The sequence below is a fragment of the Aethalodelphis obliquidens genome, unplaced genomic scaffold, assembly GCF_003676395.1.
Source record: "Aethalodelphis obliquidens isolate GAN/ISIS:26980383/991018 unplaced genomic scaffold, ASM367639v1 scaffold6, whole genome shotgun sequence".
Lineage (NCBI taxonomy): Eukaryota > Metazoa > Chordata > Mammalia > Artiodactyla > Delphinidae > Aethalodelphis > Aethalodelphis obliquidens.
This window is the reverse complement of record NW_020837950.1, coordinates 38,574,260-38,594,258: the sequence shown is the minus strand read 5'-3', so window position 1 is coordinate 38,594,258 and position 19,999 is coordinate 38,574,260. Positions and strand designations below refer to the sequence as shown.

Sequence of the window (19,999 nt, the reverse complement as noted above, 5' to 3'; positions counted from 1 at the left end):
GCGTCACTTCCGCCAGGAGGTGTGGCCGCGGCGCGCAGGCGCGCGGGAAGGCGCAGAAGCGAGTTTTGCTGGGGGAATCTCTGGAGGGAGGTGACGGCTCCGCTGGGCGGGCGGTGGCGATTCCACGTGCTCTCGCGGCTGGTTGAAACCTTTGGCGGGCGCTGGCTCAGAGGTGAGGGGCGGTGGCCCAGAGGTCTGACCTAGGAGGCTGGGGCTCAGAGAGTGGGGCGGGGGACGCGCTGTGGCCGATGCCTGCGTTTCCACCGTTAGAGAGTCTCTCCTTTGGCGTATACGCATGGAAGGAGGAAATGCATTCAGGTCCCATTCGTACTCTGGGGAAGTGGAAGGAGTTCCGGACTTGGGATGACCAATCTCTCCGGGTTTTAAAATGGAAAGGCCCCCGTGCCTTGAACCCACAGTGGGGTTTGCAGCCAGGATGGTTGGTCACCGCTGGACTGGGCTACAAGGCATGTTGGGGACGAGGCGCTTGCCTTCTTTGAGTCTTGGGGAGCTGGGTCCCAAAGGAGGAGGCCTTAGGGCATAGTGGTTGAGAGCCCGGGACTTAGGGCCAGAATAGCTGCGTGTGAATCCAGGTTTGCCACTAACTGTACGTGTGACCTGCTGCAGGTTACTGAACCACTTCGTGCCTGGTCTGTCAAAAGGGAATAATACAGAATCTAACTCAGAGAATTCTTGTAAGGATTACATGAGCCCAAACGTGTTAACCGCCTATGATAGGGCTTGGCACATAGTAGATGCTCAATAAATGTCAGGATTTTCTGCAGCCCCTGCCTCTGAGGAGAGATTAGGGGCATGAAGTGGGGTGTGAGTGCGTACAAGGCTGCCTTTCCTGCAGAGGGCCCATCTGGGACTTATTCAAAGAGCGGCCCCAGCCTTCCCCACCAGTGCCTAGCATAGTGCCTGACAGGTAGGCTTGCACAGATAGTTATTACACCAGTGTTTAAACCCGTGCTGGTGATGTAGTGTGTGGGGAGGGTGTGAGACTGGAACTGGGAGGCAGAGAGACACGGCTCAGCTTCTCCCAGCCTCAGCTGGCTCATCTGTCCAGTGGAGATGGGTGTACCTGCCAACTAGAGTTTTTGCAGAGCAAGGGAGAGGTCCTCCCTGAGTGCACATCCAGACCCTCATCACCCCACATTCAGAGGTTTAGGTGTGATGGTGGACAGTTTGTACTTGTCTGTCCTTCCCTTTCACCATACCCTTCGTTTCTTGGAATTCTCCCTCCTCCCCGCCACCCCCCAAGGGGCTCAGGGCTGGCCTAGATGACCAGACGCATTGTTTCACAGATGGGAGAATTTAAGTTCTGAGGGTTGAGTGCTCAAGGCCACAGCTCACTGGGGGCTGTTGACAGCTTGGCCCCTCAGGTGGGCTGTTTCGGTGTGTGATGGTGGCAATGGGGTTTAGGTCTGTGTGTGTATGCGAAGGAACGTTTTAAGCATAGTTGTTTTTTTTTTAATAAACAATACAAAAATGTGTAGGGAGGAAGGTAAAAAATCACCCCAAATACAATCCCAGAACAAACCTGAGTTCATGTCATCAGGGAACAGGGCAGTAGCGTGGGCACCCATGGGGTGGGGAGCCATAGGAGACTAGAGAGAGTTTATGAAGATGGATGGATGGACTGAGGGTCACATTTAAAGAAGCATGTGTTTGGAGGGGACTGGGAGCCATGTCACTGACGTGCAGATTAATAGATCACAAGAAATTCTACCATTGGGTAAGGATCCATCACTGACATCTGGGATCTTGTTTAACTTTCCACACAGTGCTCTACGATAGATAATAGACCCATTTTACAGATAAACGGAATCTGCGAAGTTTAGGTACCTCGAGGTCATTTAGTTTTCACTTGGCAGATGCGGGCTCCAGCTCAGATCCTCTGGCCCTGACTCCAGGCCCAGGTCAACAGAACTCGGCCACCGTCTTGATAAGAGGAGACTGAGGTGCCCGGATTGCTTCACAAGTTCCCGGCCCCATACTGATGCTGTCTGTTGCCCATCAACTCAGCGCTACTGTCCAATACCCATCATACTCTGCTGTGACAAGGGTGGTCTCCTTGCCCAGTGTGGCCTGGCTTTAGGCTAAAGACTTAGATTTCCTTTAAATGGACGGTCATGACATATATGGCACCTGAACCCAGTAGACAGGTGTCCTAAAAGTCTTAATGCAGCATGTTTTTAGCTTTTCTAACCTCTGAGCTACAAATGTTACAAATTTACCAAAAACATCATTTGAAAGTTTAATTATTTAAATTTCTTCCACATTTATTTAGTCTTGTGAAGTTTGAATGAGTTGAGTCTTTTGTTTCAGGAAGTGCAGTGCTATCTTCAATTAGAGGAGCTGAATTTTCACAGGGTGTCTTCTTGTAAGTTTGTAGCGTTTGCACTTCTGAAATTGTCAGCCCTGCGCTCAGGCTTGCCAGGCAGGCTGTGCAGTTAGGGTGGTTTTGGGCTTGCTGTTTTGCAGCCCCTCCCTCCTCTCCCCACACAGGCACACAGGCAAGTGTTTACTGCATAAAAGAAAGGGGTAAGCTCCTTACAGACCTTACCTCCTTAGCAAGCAGGTGGCCACACTGCCCCCATTGCTCATCAACTCTAAAAATGCAGTGATGGCTCTAAAAATCCAGAGGCACTGTGAGACTGAGTTCTGGCTTACTGTGCAAGCTACCCATTCTACCTTTTAAAGAATCGCAACAGATTTCTAAATGTAAACATATGCCACGAAAAACCAAATGAAAACGTTTGGAGGGGTATTTTTCTGACGGACACGTGACCAAGTTCTAATCCTCGCCTGAACTGATGTTTACACTGTGTATGGTTAATCCCCAGAGGTAAAAACATGTTTTACACAGATATTCCGATTATCTTTTTTGTCAACATCACTGGCTTTGAGTTGATAAATTTTGTCTCCAGCGGTCCTCTTCAGGCCTTTAATTCCTGACCTTCCACTGCAGCCTGCACCACCCAACTGGATCTCAAAGCTTGCCTAAGCCTCCTCCCCTCCCCTCTCCCCCTTGATTAAGATACAGAATAGACCTCAAAAATGAAGGTTGGAAAGCTCCAGTCCATAGCTTCAGTTTGAGGGGGTACTTTTTTCATGGTTGAATCTCCTTATGAAAGTACTTTTAAATTTTCCAGCAGGTAATTTGGCTCATCGCAGCTGCTTCTACCTTGTGTGTACAATGACAGTCCATTTCTGGGTGCTTAATTAATGGTTTACTGTCATTCTTAGACCAAAGTGCCGCTAGAGACTGTTTATTTGACAGTGTGGTGTGGGCTTTTGTTCTGGCCTTGTTCTCCTTGTGAGGCAGGGTGGCTTCTCTGTTGCCTGCCAGTAATCTATCATCCTTCTGCTGGGTACAGAATGCTGGCTTTGGGGGAATAGGTCATAGTCCAAGTGATGCCAGCCCCCCAGGACTTGTGACTGTTTCACATCTTTACCATAACCAGGTGAGAAGATGGTCTTTGTTGGTGCGCATCCCAGAACAGTCAGGTTTGTTTTCCTCTGGATTCTCTGCTAGGCTGTAGCTGACCACATGTAACCCTGATGGTGAGCTGAGGAAGGGGTCCTGGGGTCAGGGACCCGCGTTTTGTGTGTAGCACATCAGGCAAACTGACATCCAGCAGTGCTCGGTGGGGCAAGAGACCCCCAAGAGAGATCAGCTGGGCCTCTGTAAACCCTGGAGTTGCAGCCAGGATGTACATTTCCATTCAGGGTTGAATGGATGGGAATAGCCCTGATCCTTGCTTAGGTATGTCCTCTCCAGCAGTGACTCAGAACGTGGGAGTGGAGGAGAGACAGTGATTTCATACATGAGAATTTTCCACGACCCAGGAGTCACTCATTTGTGCTGAAGGATTCTCAAATGAAGTCTTATCTGGAAACAAATTGTATCAGTTTACTTGATCCTTACCTTCACCATGAGGAAGAAAGTGCTGGGTTAAACAATTGTTCTCAATATTTTTGCTGTGAAACTTATTTATAATGTGAAACTTATTTATAATGTAAAATGACAACACTCTTAGAATCTAGTGATAAAAAATTATATAACCCTGGAAAGTTACTATGACTTCTGTCACACTTTTAGGTGAATTCATGTTTTGTTAAGCACAATAGCATCTCCGTGAACTTTTTAAATGGTAGTTATGTGTAGGTGTGGACCCACTTGATCATGGGGCAGTGCTCGGGACACTTGGGTTTGGGAACACCCTCCAGTAATGCAGCACCCAGCATTGGGACACCTGAATATGGTCCCGTTTCTTTCTTATTGATCTGACAGGGAGCCACACCTACTCCTGTCCATTAAAACTGAGAGGCACATCCTCATTTTTAACATCTGGTGGGTACATCGTTATGCCTATAGGAGTGCTTTTTGTGCTTATAGAAATTATTTTTAGGCCTCTTCTCCACTTTCCAAACCTTCCTCGGTTCCCCTTTTGCTGTGTTCTTATTGTATTTGGGGACTTGAAATAATTTGCAGCGCATACCTAGAGGCATTAGAGAGAAAGAGAACGCATGTATGCACTTTAAGTTATTGGGAAAGGTAGGATATTTCATTTAACGCCCCCAAAACTCTTCATCTCTAGAGACAGCCTGTGAAGCTTAAATCCTGGTTCCGCTACTGTGTGACCTTGGGCAAATTACTTAATCTCTCTGAGTCCCAATACCTCGTGTAAATTGTGAACAGTAATAGTCCTTACCTCATAGGGTTGCTGTGAGGATTAAATAAGTTCGTTAGCTTAAAGCTGTTAGAATAGAGCCCAGCACATGGTAAGCACTCAACAAAAGTTAGCCATATTATTGTTGATTATAATTTTACTTATGTGGTGGTAGAGGTTTATGTAGATTGCTAATCAGCTTTGATTCTGTTGTGTTGTTTTCATGTGAAAAGCTAGCTGTCTGAATCATATATTTGGAAAAGCAGTTTCAGACTACAATGATAATTATCTTTTTTCCTTTTTGATTTTTCTTTTAGGATAAGACTTAAAACCTGTCTTGGATAAAAAAATATTTAATCATTTAGCTAAAAATGGTATTTTTTACATGCAATGCATGTGGTGAATCAGTGAAGAAAATACAAGTAGAAAAGCATGTGGCTCTTTGCCGAAACTGTGAATGTCTTTCCTGCATTGACTGCGGTAAAGACTTCTGGTAAGTTCCACAGAATTCAGGTAGATCCATAGTAAAGGTCCAGACCAATTATGGAACCCCTGGTCCCACAAAGCAGTAAAAAAAAAAAAAAAAAAGAATAAGCAAGAGGCAAATTTGAGAAAAGAAATTAAGAAAAAAAATTAAAAGTGCCTTATAAGACCATTTGCCTTTTAAGGGTGATGTAAAGAGAAGACTCAGGGAAAGGGAATTATGGGTTCGGTCATAATCTGATCAGTCTGTGACACTTGCTGTTGTGTCCTTGGCACCGTTACCAGACCCAGGGAGGTGACCACGTGGAGTAGGGTTTCAGGGGTGTGGTGTGCTGATCACAGTGAAGAAATGGATTTATAGACCGGAAAATGAATTTATTAATTCACAGTGGAGGAGCTATCTGGGAGAAGAGGCTCGGCCCTCCCTCGGCCCTCCCTCGGCGGTGATGGTGGCAGTGAAGCTCCTGGCCCCCCGTGTGTCAGGTGCTTCCACTGAGAGGGTCTCTGGAAAGGGGAGGACTGAGGGGAGGGGCAGGATGGATCTTGCTCGTCCACTATTTCTTCGGGAGGGTCATTTGTAGTTGGCCAACCTCAGCCTCATACCGATTCCCTTCAGCTTCAGAGGGTTCAGGTAAAAAGGTCATTTTTGGTGCATCCGTCCTAATGGCCTCTATGGCATTTGGGGGATACTTGCTGACAGTCCCTTTTAATTTCTTTCTAAAGCAGTGATATTTAAAAAAAGAAAAAAAAAAGTTTGGAAACTGCTAAAGTCTTCGTTCATACCTAATCCTAGGAGGAGGGATATATAGAACAGGTGAAAATTGGGTGGTTTCTCCTTAGGGGACTTTGCCCTCAACCTTGCTCCCACATTTCCCTGAGGACCCCATAGAGCTTTAGAAAGATCGTTTGAGACAGAATCAAGTTTCCTTTTTTTCCAAGACTCCTAGATCTTTTTTGTGACCTGATACCACCATTTTACACCACCTTTTAACTTAGTCTACAACTGATTATTGATTGCCTACTATATTACCAGGAAGTCCTACAGGTTTTGTAATTTAAGATAAAGCCACCCTGTTGTAGAGAGTTCTTTCCTTTTTTATTTAGTATATATTCACATGTGACTAAAAAAAAAAAATGCTGCCTATCAATTTGATTTTAAGACATTTGTATATAAAAATGGGTGGAAAGTTTGGTGGTGGGTTTTGAACAGTTGGGAAGAAGGAAAATGTGATGTGACCAGGAGGTTACCAGTATAGTAAGTGAAAGAGGTGAGATGGCTGTACAGAGCACAGATGTGAATGTAAGTGTGGATGGCAGAAGGCTGGGGCAGCGTGCTAGCTTTAGACAGAGACTCCAATTTGAGAATCAATCTAACGGTGGAACTTTCTCACTTTAAGGGGTGACGACTATAAAAACCATGTGAAATGCATAAGCGAAAATCAGAAGTATGGTGGCAAAGGGTATGAAGGTAAAACCCACAAAGGTGATGTTAAACAGCAGGCATGGATTCAGGTAAGGTCTTCCTTTTCTTTTCTTTTTATTATTATTTTACTTGGACTGTATCTCTTTTTTTCTTAAAGACTTCAACTGCTTTGTTTTTTTTTAATTTGTTTTTATTTTTATTTATTTTTGGCTGCATTGGGTCTTTGTTGCTGCACGCGGGCTTCTTCTAGTTGCGGAGAGCGGGGGCTACTCTTCATTGCGGTGTGCAGGCTTCTCATTGCGGTGGCTTCTGTTGTTGCGGAGCACGGGCTCTAGGTGCGCGGGCTCAGTAGTTGTAGCGCATGGGCTTAGTTGCTCTGCGGCATGTGGGATCTTCCCGGACCAGGGCTCGAACCCGTGTCCTCTGCATTGGCAGGCGGATTCTTAACCACTGCGCCACCAGGGAAGCCCTGTAAGATCTAATTCATCAAAAAGCTTCATCTGACATCTTCTAGTTTCTTGGGACACCTAAGAAACCAAGAATAAATGTTATCATCCGTGCAGGCAAGACCCAGAAACATCACGTCTTCGGATAGAGCTCTTTATTTCTCTTTCAGTGCAACTGCAGTGTATTTTGTCTTTAATCTACACGTTTTGCAGATTTCTTGCAAAAATATTTCCAAATTCTCACTGACTTTCCCTTGGCTACGAAACCGAACGGAACCTTTCTAATCTGTATCTGCATCTAGTGAAGATGCATCTTTTATAACTCAAACTATGTTAAGCTGTGGTGTCTGTCATCAGAGTCGGGCAAAACAGAGACATTTTCATAAATGTGAGGAATTTTCTACTTCTAAAATAGAATGAAAGCATACATTATAAAAGTGGCAAAAGCAGCGAAATCCCTAGTTTACTGAGGTATAGCTTCCAGTATGTTATTCACCATTTACAGAAGAGTAGCAGGAGGAGAGATTCAGAAAGGAAGGTAGGAGAATGAAAAGACATGTCATCTGTGTGGAAACTCTGTATTTTCCTGGAAATCAAATAAATAGTTACTCTCTTTGATGACAGAGTTTAAATGTGAATTTTCTGATATTGACTAGCTTATTGAGTTAGAAAACTCCTGGGAGGGAAAATCGGTTCACGAAGGACTAACAAAGTCTGCCAGTGCAGATTGAGAAGCTAGTGAGACCCCTTGTCTTAACTGAGATATTTGGGCCGGTGGCCATCAGCCATACTTTGGGACCCTATGTCTGCTCTCCCTGAGTACCGGATAACATTCCTAGGCCCCTGAGCTGGAGGTACCTGGTGTGTGAGTTCTGTGTCTGTTGACATCACATCTTGAATGAAATCCTCTAGAGCAGAGGTCAGCAAAGTACAGCCCACAGGTCAGATCCGGCCCACTGCCTCTTTGTAAAGTTTTATTGACACCCAGCCATACCCATTTGTTTACACGTTGTCTATGGTTGCTTTAGTGCTACAAGGACTGCACTGAGTAGTTAGGACAGAAACTAAATGGTCTGCAAAGCCTCAAATCTTTTCAGAAAAGGTTTGCCCACCCTTGTTCTAAACTGTCAGGCTTCAGCAGCCGTGCCACTGTATTAGAGATCCGAGGACTTTGTTCCGGATTCTGTCCTGGTGCACCGGTCCGCTCCCCATCCAAGTCCTCTCTAGCTCGCTAGCTGGCATCGTTAGCAGACACCTGAGACCGAATGTGGTCTGCTGGGAGAGTGCACGGGTCCTGCTGCGACCTGTCCAACAGACATGGATTTGGGTATTTATTCTGTTCCTTAAATCCTTAAATTCTCCATTTTTAAAGATTGAATTTTGGAATCCCATCAGTGTTAATGTTCACCAAGCATCCTTCCCAATGTCTCTGTGCTTACACACAGAGAGTGGATAGTGGGTCAGGGAGAAATACCCTGTTTGGCATGGATCTCAGTGTTTTCCTCCAAACTCGGTCGCTGGTGCGCTTCTCCTCTGGTTCAGCACGCGGCTCTGGCCTGTGCTGAGCTAGCCTGACTTCTTCCTCGTTCATGCTTTCTTGATTTGTTTTTCTGCCTGGGTGCCTTATCCTCTTTGTATCCTGTATCAGTTTTTTTCTGGTCTGTTTATATATAGCTGCAGTTCTTCCCTAATGCAGGGACCCTTTCCTGCACTATATCTGTTTAGCTGCATTATTTGTCTTTATTTGTTGGCTCATAAGTGACCATCTTTCTTATGGATTGCCATCTCCCTAACTTTAATAATTACCTTTTTCCTCTGCCTTCACTGTGATTGCCATAAGCCCTTTCTCTAGATCACTTATTTATTTTTCATCTCTTGTTCTTGCTATGTCATGTTTGTTTGTTCGATTTTAATATTGTTGTCTTGATCTTAAATTTAGTCCCTAGAATATCCACTTTTGTCTTATTCTTTTGATCACTTTTGGTTTGTTTATACTTTTTTCTTTCAGTTTTTAAAAATTGTGATAGATTATACATGACATATAGTTTACCATTTGAAAGTATATACAACTAAGTACATGCACAATGTTGTGCAACCATCTATCTTCAGAGCTTTTTCATTTTTTGGTAGGGATTACATTTGAATCTGTAGCTCTCTTTGGGTAGTACTGACATCTTAATAATATTGTCTTCAATTCATGGACATGGGATATCTTTCCATTTATCTGTATCTTTAATTTCTCTCAGCAGTGTTTTGTAGTTTTCAGTATATGTCTTTCAGCCCCTTGGTTGGTTTAGTTTGTTCCTAAGCATTTTATTCGTTTTGATGGTATTATAAATGGAATTGTTTTCTTAATTTCTTTTTCGATTTGTTTACTGTTAGTGTATATAAATGCAACTTGATTTCTGAGTGTTGATTTTGTATCCTGTGACTGCTGAACTTGTTAATTGGCCCTGAAGATTCTTTTTGTGGAATCTTTTGGGTTTGCACCGTGTAAGACTATGTTATCTGCGAACAGAGATTATTTTACTTCTTCCTTTCCAGTGTGGATGCTTTGTATTTCTTGCCTAATTGCTCTGGACTTTCAGTACTATGTTGAATTTGTAAACATAGACATTAATACAAAATCTGTACGTGACGTGTGAACCCACGAGTTTGACTTTCATGAAACTCATCTGTCAATTATTTATTGTTTTTGTTTTATCTTCATTTTTTGTAGAAAATTAATGAATTAATAAAAAGACCCAATGTCGGCCCCAAAGTGAGGGAACTTTTAGGGCAAATTAGTGGTTTTGACAACGTTCCCAGGAAAAGGGCGAAATTTCAGGTATGTATTTGATATGACTTCCTTGAATGGAAGGGATATGGGCCTATTGGTGACAGCTTATGTATACCTGTCAAAATATGGGATAAGTGAGGTTTTTTCTTTTTTTTTTCATACAGAATTGGATGAAGAACAGTTTAAAAGTTCATAATGAATCCATCCTGGAGCAGGTGTGGAATATCTTTTCTGAAGCTTCCAGCAATGTAAGTCAGATCTCACTCTAGACTTGCAGTGTGGCAAAAATGATTGGTAATAATGAAACGGGAATGTCTTATTTTTGGAGGTCAAGGCAGCCTTCTTTTTCAGAGAGCCTCTCTGTGCCTTCATTAATGGGAAGGAATAAACAGTGCACTGCAGAGAAGATTTCCTTATTGTGCAGAGAAAGGTATTTAATCCCAATGTTTGATAATGGTACCAGCTAACATGAATTGATCCGTTTAGAAATCAGGCAGCAGGAAGTGTTAGAAAGAACAGGACCTTCGGGTTTCTGACAGAGCTGGTTTGGAATCCCTGCTGTGCTGTTTGCCAAGCGTTTGATCTTGAGCATGTTATTTAACCTCTCTGAGCCTGAGTTTCCTTATCTTAAATAAAAGTGGGTATTTATACTCAGTACTTACTGGGTACCTGATGTGTGTCAGGCCCCAAACAAAAAATAGAAAATATCTCAGGTGTGATAGTGCCACCAAGAAAAATAAACAGGGTGAGGACAGAGAGGGTGACTAGGTGTTCTTTTAGGTGTGGGGTGAGGGGTCACGGAAGGCAAATGAGGGTATACAGGCATCCCAGCTCATGCCCAGCAGGTAGGGGGCACTCGGTAAGTGCTGGTCTCCTTCCTTCTGCTGGACGGAGAAGTCATGAGAGTAAATGAGTCAACCACCTTCAGTCAAAATGGTTTGATCAGAGAGGCCCCAGACGTGGAATACACATGCAGAGAGTCTTACTTTGATATCTTGTAGGCACATTCTTGGTTACATTGTTAAACATTTTTCTCATTAATTCAGTTGCACTTAGCTCCTACTTGGAGCTTAAGTCCCATCTGGAGACATATTGTTAGTGTTTCAAAAAAAACAGTGGGGTCTGACTGGTCTTTTATTCTAGTCACCTTGTCAGCAATTGATTTGCTTTTTTATGTAGAGAGAATAGTTTTGGCCACAGATTGGGATAAAAATGAAACTTTCTCTTGGCAGTATATCTAGCATTTGTCTCTAAACATACAAACTAGGCCTTTGAAACCTTACAACCAATCATTTAATTGGCAGTTATGTGGCACCTGCTTTTTAAAGGTTATTTACATTTTAACTAAAATCAAAAGTTTAAAATTACTTAGTTTAACTCCAGGGTTCAAAAAAAAAGGGTTTTCCACTTTCCTTTTTAAAGCTGTGAACATACTAAGAATTAAATAAAATAACCAGTAAGCAGCTCGTGGTAAACTCTGAGCTCTGTAAAACGAGGCTTGTTATTGCATTGCCTTTGTGCAGTAAATGTCCCAGCATGTGCCTAGAGATTGTGGTGCAAACAGTTCAGAGGCCCCGGAGCTGTTGGGCTGGAGACTTTATATTCTTCTCAGTTGCAACACTCTCTGTACCCTGGTGTCCATCGCACCTGGTCACTGTGGATGCAGCCATCCTCAGGCCCAAGTCCTGCCCTCCAGAGCTGTATTCTAGTGGGGGAGACAGACAGACAGCTGCGTATAAGGGTTGATGCTATGGTGTCAGGTGGTGATATGGGCCAGGAAACAATGGGAGGCAGGAGACGGGGCAGAGAGTAAAGGAGGGTGCTCTGTCAGGAGAGAGTCGGTGAAGTCGTCCCTGAGGGGACCACGTTGGAGGAGAGCCTGGAATGAAATAGGAAGTAGATGGGGAGTGAATTTGTTCACTCATTTATTGAGTAGCTGCTGGGTGGGTGAATGTGTGTCTCCCTCCCTCCTTCCTTTCCTCGCTCTCTCCCCTCCCTCTCTCCACCTTCTTCCAGCAGCTGGGGGATTGGTTTGGAAGTGGAGGCGAGGCAGCAGCTAGAGACTTAGCTGAACGGGTCGGTCTCAGGGCTGCGGCACTCAGACCCTGGTGTGATCATGCTCACTACACACTGTACCCTAGGAAGGAGCTTGTAGGACAGGGTGTCCCTCTTCCCTGAGATCCTTTCTGAACTCATCCCCTGCCTCGCCCGCATGTACATGGACGACTTGACTTCTCTGAACTTCTGAGAAAACTCCAACTATTTAGTTTAATCTTTAGTATTAATATCCTAAATGCTACTCTTTGAGCCCGGGGCTGGGCATTGAGGGTTGCCTGAGGCGGGAGCTCAGTAGAGTTCTTGTTTGTCAGTGAAAGCCAGTCCTTCATTTGGTCCAGGTTGGGGGCAGCATTCCCCCCTTGTGGCCTCGCCTCTCAAAGGAGAAGGACTGCGGTGACTTGTGCCAGTCACCTGGCCGTTAACTAACAGAGATGGAACGTGGGCCCTGGCCTCGGACTGTCCACCACACCTGCAGCAGCCCCGGAGCCACCAGCACTGACCTTGGCCCTGTCCCTCCAGATGCATCAGGGCTCCTTGAGCAGTTCAGTGAATTGCTCCACATCTTCTCTTGAGAAAGGGCAGGCCTAGAGACTGCAGCATATTTATAGTCAGACGACAGCAGGCAATGGGGCTGGCTTTGCTGAAGTCATTTTTTAAAACAGTCTGTGTGCTGGTTTGAGTAAGGTGGTGCAGTAAATGGGAAGTTTATCTTATTCCAGCTCACGTTTCCATGGTTCCTTACTCTCCACTTTATACTCTGTCCAGGTGTCCCTGACTGTCCACTAAGGGTAACCATCAATCTAAACACTGATGATGGTAACAACACCTCTGTCTAGTACTCAGTCGTTTACAAAACTCTTCCCGTACATCTGCCTGCTTTATTGAGCGTCGCTTTTCTCCTTTTATTTGTACATGAACTGTATCAGGTAGCTATCACTAGCTTTCTTTTCACAGATGAGGAAATAGGTTTGGAGCAGGTAAATAACTTGCCCTGAGTTACCTGGCTAGTAATGAACAGAGCTGGAACTTGAACCCAGGTCTGCAGATGCATAAATCTGGTGGTTTCTGCCGCACCTACATGCTCATCTTCTACCAAAAAGGCAAATAGCGAGCCAGAATTAAAGGTCTGGCTTTTACATGGCATACGGATTCTTCACTTTTCCAGTGGAATGAAAATGTTAAGTGCAGAGAGGAATGTGGGCTGTGGGTAGTTTTTTCCATTTTTGTATATTTACTGCCACATGTTAACTGTTTGGGGGGGGGGTCACAGTTGTAAAATGGTAAGTAATAAAAATTTCCTTAGAAGAATTTATTCAGTAGATACATGAGATGATATGTGTCTGGAATGAGAATTCATGTGTTTCTTGGTTTCGCTTAATAATAAGGAACCAGTCAGTAAGGGGCAAGATCAGCAGCCGCTGGAGCAAGCAGCCAAACCATGTGCAGAGAACAACGCCAAGGTCGCGTCCTCCAAAGCAAATGACAGCGTGGAAGAGCCGGCAGAGACGAAGAAGAATAAGAGAGAAAGGAAGGAAGAACGGCAGAAGAAGAGAAAAAAGGAAAAGAAAGAACTAAAATTAGAAAACCACCAAGAGAATTCAAAGAGTCAGAAGCCTAAGAAGCGCAAAGCAGGACAGGAGGCCGAGCAGGAGGCTGCAGGGGAGCCCGTCTTCGAGGCCGCCAGCTCTGCAGGGAAGAAGAGCCAGAGGAGCAAGGCTGAGTGCACCCAGGACGGGGCGGTGGATAGAGGCGCGGAGCGGGAAGGGGAGACAAAAACCAGTCTAGGGAAAAGAAAGCAGAAGCATTCGGAAGGTTTGTGGCTAGCTTATGCTCCAGGGTTTGTTTTTTGTTTTGCTTTGTTTTTTTTATAAATTTATTTATTTTTGTTTACCTTTGGCTGCGTTGGGTCTTCGTTGCTGCGTGCCGGCTTTCTCTAGTTGCAGCGAGCGGGGGCTCCTCTTCGTTGTGGTGCATGAGCTTCTCACTGCGGTGGCTTCTCTTGTTGTGGAGCACGGGCTCTAGGTGCTCGGGCTTCAGCAGTTGTGGCGCGCAGGCTCAGTGGTTGTGACGCACGGGCTTAGTTGCTCCACGGCATGTGGGATCTTCCCGGACCAGGGCTCGAACCCGTGTCCCCTGCTTTGGCAGGCGGATTCTTTTTTTTGTTGTTTTGTTTTTGGTTTTGTTTTTGTTTTGCGGTACGCGGGCCTCTCACTGTTGTGGCCTCTCCCGTTGTGGAGCACAGGCTCCGGACGCGCAGGCTTAGCGGCCACGGCTCACGGTCCCAGCCGCTCCGCGGCATGTGGGATCTTCCTGGACCGGGGCACGAACCCGTGTCGCCTGCATCGGCAGGTGGACTCTCAACCACTGCGCCACCAGGGAAGCCCCTGTTAAATACTTTTTAAGCTGTGAGTTTGGGATGTCTAAAATCTGTTAGACCTTGCATTTTGAACCACGTAAGGCAAAGAGCATAAGGTTTGGGATCAGCCGTCCTGGGCTTAGTCTGGGCAGATGCCATCACCTCGCAACTGCCCATTTTGTCATCTGCCTTGGAGGAGAAACCCCACGGGGCTGGGGTGCTTGGGGAATGAGCGGGGTGATGGATGTGAGGGGCCTGGCCATGTAGGCTTCTCATTAAATGGTAGCCGCTAGTATAAATGCGAAATATTTTTTTAAATCTTTCTAATTACTTAGTTGAAGCAGATTCTAAGAAGAAAAAGATTAAGCTCCTGGAACATTCTGAGGACGGAGAACCGGAAAACCATGAGACTTCTGCAAAAGGTATGGCTGCCATCATTTGGAAGCTCTGCCCTCTTTAGGCTGGGGGAGGAGGAGGAGAGCTGGGCCCGTCCGATGGTCATGCCCTCCGGAGGCACGTGGAAGAACTTGAAGCAAAATCCGTTCTCTAGGGTGTGACTGCTAAGTAATGAGCAAGAGCCGTGTGAGTTGGTCGTACAGGGTCTGTCCAGCCTTGAGGATGGAATGTAAAGCTGTCTGGATTGGAAGCATGTGTTATCTTTGGAGCTTAAAATAAACCCTGGTTCTGAGGCCCTGTTCGCTCTCCCTGCTTCCTTGTCCCTGCCTCTCATCCTCTCCTAGAAGTACCCTGAGGTCCAGCCGGGCTTGGCTTTTCCTCCTTCCGTCTCTGGGTCTGTCCCTGCTGTCCCCGCGCTCAGAGCCCCACGGCCACCCCGTCCCTCAGCCAGAGTGCGCACTTGTCAGCTCCAAGGTTCCTCTTAAGCACTGCCCCCTCCGCAGAGCTGTTCCCACTGCTCAGGCCTAGAGCACTCCCTAGGGTCCTGCCAGTCAAGAACAGGCCCGAGGACTCGATGGGAATCAAGACTTTATTCACAGAACTTCAGTAACTGCTCGAGTTGGGTTAGATTTCTTAGCTTGTAACTTTGATTATGTGAAGCTTCTCTTTTTTTTTTTAAGTTAAATTTTCAGTTTTGAGATAATTGTAGATTCATGTGCAGTTGTAAGAAATAATACAGACTTACGGGTCCTTCTGTAGCCTTTACCCCATTTCCTCCGAGGCTGATCCCTCACACAACTGTAGGACAGAACGCCACTGGGCCGTTGACCTCGTACAGTCAAGAGACAAACATTCCCGTCCCCACGAGGACCCTCCTGCTGCCCTCTTAATAGCCACACCCACTTTCCTCTCGCCCCACCCCCTCCTTTACCCCACAGGTCAACACTGTCCGTTTACCTCCATTTACCTCTCCGTTTACCTCTCCATTTCTATAATTTTATAATTTCAGAATGTGACATAAATGGCGTCATTTAGTCTGTAACCTTTTGAGATCGGCTCTTTTCACTCAGCGTTGTTCTCAGGAGATTCATCCAGGTTGCTGCACATCTCAGTAATCCATTCCTCTTCATTGTGAGCAGTGGCCTGGTGTGACTGTACCACGATTTGGTTATCCATTCATCTGTTGACAGACATCTAGGTTATTTCCAGTTCAGGGTTATTATGAATAAAGTGCATGTACAGGTTTTTCTGTGGACATGCGTCATGTTTTCTGGAACAAATGTTCAGGAGTGCAATGGCTGTCTAGTACGGTAGTTGCATGTTTAGTTTTTTAAGAAACTGCCCACTTTCTCAGAGTGGCTGTACCGTTTGCTATTCCCTCCAGCAATGTGTGAGGGGTCCAGTTTCCCCACACCCTGGCCAACATTTGGTGTTACTGTTTTTTATTTTAGCCATTTCAATGGGTATGTGGTAATAGCTCACAGTGGTTTTAATTTGTATATCCCTAATGACGTTGAATATCTTTTCATGTACTTATTTCCCGTTTGTCTATCTCTTCATTAAATTGTCTGTTCTCGTTCTTTGCCCATTTTCTAATTGAATTGTTTGATTTTCTTTTTTAACTGTTGAGATTTGAGAGTTCTTTATGTATTCTAAATACTAGTCCTTTGTGAGCTATGTGGTTTGCAAGTTTTTGTTCAGTCTGTAGCTTGTCCTTTTATCCTCTTAACAGTATCTTTTTGTAGAGCAAAAGTTTTTGATTTTGATGAAGCCTCACTTGTCAGTTTTTCCTTTAAGAGATGATACTTTTGATGTCATCTAAGAACTCTTTTTGCCAGCCCTAAATCCCAAAGACTTTTTTTCTGTTTTTTCCCGAAATGTCTTACAGTTTTAGCTTTTTACACCCAAGTCCATGATCCACTTTGAGTTAATTTTTATGAGGTATGAGACTTGGTTCAAGGTTCATTTCTTTGCTCATCAACGTCCAGTTGGTCCACACCATTTGTTGAAAATGCTGTCTTTTCCCTCAGTGAATTGCTTTTGCACCTTTGTCAAATATCTGTTGGGCATATTTGTGTAGTTCTGTTCTGGGTTCTGTCTCATTGGTTTGTGTATCCGTCCCTCCACCACACATTCTTGACTAGAGTAGTTATAGCCAAAGTTTTGAAATTGGGTAGGCTTATTCCTCTCGCTTTATTCTTTTTCAGAATTAGAAGATTTAGAATAATCTTGCCTATGTCTGCAAAGAATCTTGCTGTGATTTATATAGGATTTGCATTACACCTGTATATTGATCTGGGGAGAATTGATCACTTTACTGTGTTGAGTCTTCTGCGCCATGAACATAGCATGTCTTTCCGTGTATTTAAATCTTTGATTTCTTTCATTAGCATTATGTATCTTCAGCCTACATGTCTTCATCTCCCCAGAAGCAGAGGTTCCCGAGATGAGTCCTAACCTGCTGACAGTGATTATTTGTGGCTGTCCTCTGTCCTCTCTGGTTCAAGGTTCAGCTCCTTTTGCTCATCTTTGCCTTGCTTACTGTGCTTAGAAAGCCCCTTGATCTTAGTGGATCCTTAGTAAATCTTAAGTTCATTAGATACAAGCCCTATCTTTTTTATAGGAATTTATAGGATGGTGGTACTTAATGGTACTTAGTTAACCTGCTCACTCTAAGAATGAGTTCTGTGGATGGTAGTCAGCGCTTCTTGGCCACTGTGATTGGACAGGTCAGGTGTCTGCAGCACGGTACTGCGGCATCCTGTCCGTTCTGGGCTTCTTCATTCCTGGGTAGCAGCAAATAGATGGTGCAGAAATGGTTTCTTAACCCTTTTGGTAGTACAACAAAATACAGTGTTTTACATATAATTCTCTATATCGTAGGTAAATTCAACTGGAAGGGAACTATTAAAGCTGTTCTGAAACAGGCCCCAGACAACGAAATAACAATCAAAAAGCTAAGGAAAAAGGTATGAAGTATGAACCAGGTATATATAAGCTGGGGAGAATCAGTTCTTTATTTTAAAATGTACAGTTTTGTTCTGTTTTTCTAAATCTGAAATACTGTCGTGTGTATGTGTGTGTCTCAGTGACTTTCAAGTTGCTCCTTTTAGCCCCTCAGGGCTTGTGGGGAAGGGATGGAGCCAGACCCCATCCACACTTCCTCAGCCAGAGCAGAGCCTACATTAAATATGAAAATTACTGCTCTACGTATGTTGCTGTCTTCTGATTATTGCAGAACAATGGTTTTTTCTCATTGTAACTTTTTATCAGTGTCTGAAACATGCAGCCAAGTGCTCACACGTGTACAGCTACATGAATTGTCACGAGCAGGACACCCTTGTGTAACCGGTACCTGGGTTCTTTCATTTGTCACTGTCGGCCTTATTGTGGGTCAGAGAAAGAACATTGTAGGTCAATTTTCAGGACAAATACACCCATTTGACAGTTGTTTTCCTTTGTGAAGGTTTTAGCTCAGTATTATGCAGTGACAAATGAACATCACAAATCTGAAGAGGAACTCCTGGTCATCTTTAACAAGAAAATCAGCAAGAACCCCACCTTGAAGTTATTAAAGGACAAGGTCAAGCTTTTAAAATGAACATTTTTATATTTAAAAATTGAATCCATTCCATTGATCTTCTCCTTTCACAACTGTTTGTAAAACATGTAATGATGATAACAACTCAAATTTTGCTTTCCAAAGCTGTATTTTTAAGTTAAGAAAAAAATATATTTTTGGTAGAACTTATATGAGAAAATAAAATATATTCTTGTCCCAAGTTCTAAATTTGTGGTAGTGAAAATATTTTTAAATGTGACAGGTCAAAAAATAACTTGAGGGCTGCCCTGGTGGCGCAGTGGTTGAGTGTCCGCCTGCCGATGCAGGGGACGCGGGTTCGTGCCCCGGTCCGGGAGGATCGCACATGCCGCAGGGCGGCTGGGCCCGTGAGCCGTGGCCGCTGGGCCTGCGCGTCCGGAGCCTGTGCTCCGCAGCGGGAGAGGCCACAACGGTGAGAGGCCCACGTACCGCAAAAAAACAAAACAAAACAAAAATAAATAACTTGGTCAGACTAGAAAGCAGTTGTTTTACCTACATCACTTCTACACATTTTCAATTAGAGGGTTTTGTGGGTTAGTTTTTTGCGTGGTTTAATGTACATGTGAATTGTAGTATTTCATCCAGGAACAGTCGAAACAGTCTTTTGTGTGTCATAATCCTTGCGCAGCCAGAAGTTCTGCTCTTTAGAGGGGGTTTCTCTGTAACAGTTTGGCCCATCCACTCTGGCCCAGTCCATCTTTGGCCACAGATGGCAGATTTGTCGGTGACTAGATTTTGGGGTGTGGCCTGTGACCAGGTATAGGGAACCGGCTCGTTGGAAACTGAATCCATTATTCGGTGCTCCAGTTGGATTGACATGCTTTCAGAACTGGTCCTCTAAATCCTAGTTTATTGTGCAGGAGGAGAGCCAGGCCACTCTTTGATATTTGAGTAGGTTTTGCCCACAAGTCCCTTCACAGCTGGTGTGTGTGGTAAGAATCACCCCTTTAACCAGTGTTAACTATCATCGTTAATACCTCTTACTACAGGTGAAAGCAAGAATGGGGCATGGAACGAGTGTTAAAAGGATTGGGGGGGGCATTAATAGGAGCAGGGGGGCAACAGGGCAGACGGAGATACGCTGTGAGCCTCTGAGTCCCAGACGAGCCAGCTTTCCTCCTGCACTGTGTTCTGTTCTGATTTGGGGATGTGCTGCTGTGTCATGGCGGGATTCAGTGGCACTGTGTCGGGAGCAATGAGGACCCAGGCTTTAGAATCAGGCCTGGAGTCAGGCCCTGGCTTGGTCCCTTCATAGTTAACTGCTCTGAACCTCACTCTTTTCATCTGGACAGTGGAACAGTAAAGGTCCCTCTTGGGTTGTGAGTGAAGGGACTAATTTGTGTAAAGCCACAACACCATACCTAAGCCCAGAGACACCCATTCAGTGGTTGCCATCGCTACTGTTAGCAGGAACGGTTTCTGAGCCACGAGAGGCTTTAGATGTTTTGGAAGCAAAGGGGGGAAAAAGTGGGAAAGTGAAGCTTGACCCAGAACACACAGAGGGACAAAGCAAAGCCCTGAGTCCAGTCCAGGACGTCCCTGTCCGAGCACTCCAGGGAGCAGAAGCGAGCACCGCCGTCCTCCGGGGGTGGGGGTGGGGCTACAGCACTACTCCCAGGGGGTACTACAAGCACCACAGTATTTCAGGATTTGTGTTGATTTTTATTTTTCCGTCAGTTTTACTGTCATGCGTTTAAGGCTGTTCCAGAATGCTAGCAGAACATTGGGCCGGAGGAGGTAACCCCTCAGCTCCCAGACGAAGCAAGGCCAGCAAATGG

General features: G+C 44.9%; 1 protein-coding gene across 1 annotated transcript; it reads left to right on the top strand.

Moving 5' to 3' along the window:
* Positions 1-27: 27 nt before the first annotated feature.
* LYAR (Ly1 antibody reactive) lies at positions 28-18,410 on the top strand. Its single transcript, XM_027103364.1, has 9 exons — positions 28-172; positions 4,997-5,172; positions 6,560-6,674; positions 9,751-9,858; positions 9,975-10,058; positions 13,254-13,680; positions 14,560-14,646; positions 17,504-17,589; positions 18,087-18,410. Exons 2-9 carry the CDS (start codon positions 5,051-5,053, stop codon positions 18,219-18,221), a joined length of 1,164 nt encoding a protein of 387 aa, XP_026959165.1. The 5' UTR covers positions 28-172; positions 4,997-5,050; the 3' UTR covers positions 18,222-18,410.
* The last annotated feature ends 1,589 nt before the right edge of the window (positions 18,411-19,999 follow it).

Excerpts from the sequence above, each read along its gene's own strand:
- LYAR (XM_027103364.1), top strand. The coding sequence starts at position 5,051 with ATGGTATTTTTTACATGCAATGCATGTGGTGAATCAGTGAAGAAAATA. Across the intron at positions 6,675-9,750 it reads AACAGCAGGCATGGATTCAG|AAAATTAATGAATTAATAAA; the intron begins GTAAGGTCTTCC and ends CATTTTTTGTAG. Across the intron at positions 13,681-14,559 it reads AAAGCAGAAGCATTCGGAAG|TTGAAGCAGATTCTAAGAAG; the intron begins GTTTGTGGCTAG and ends CTAATTACTTAG.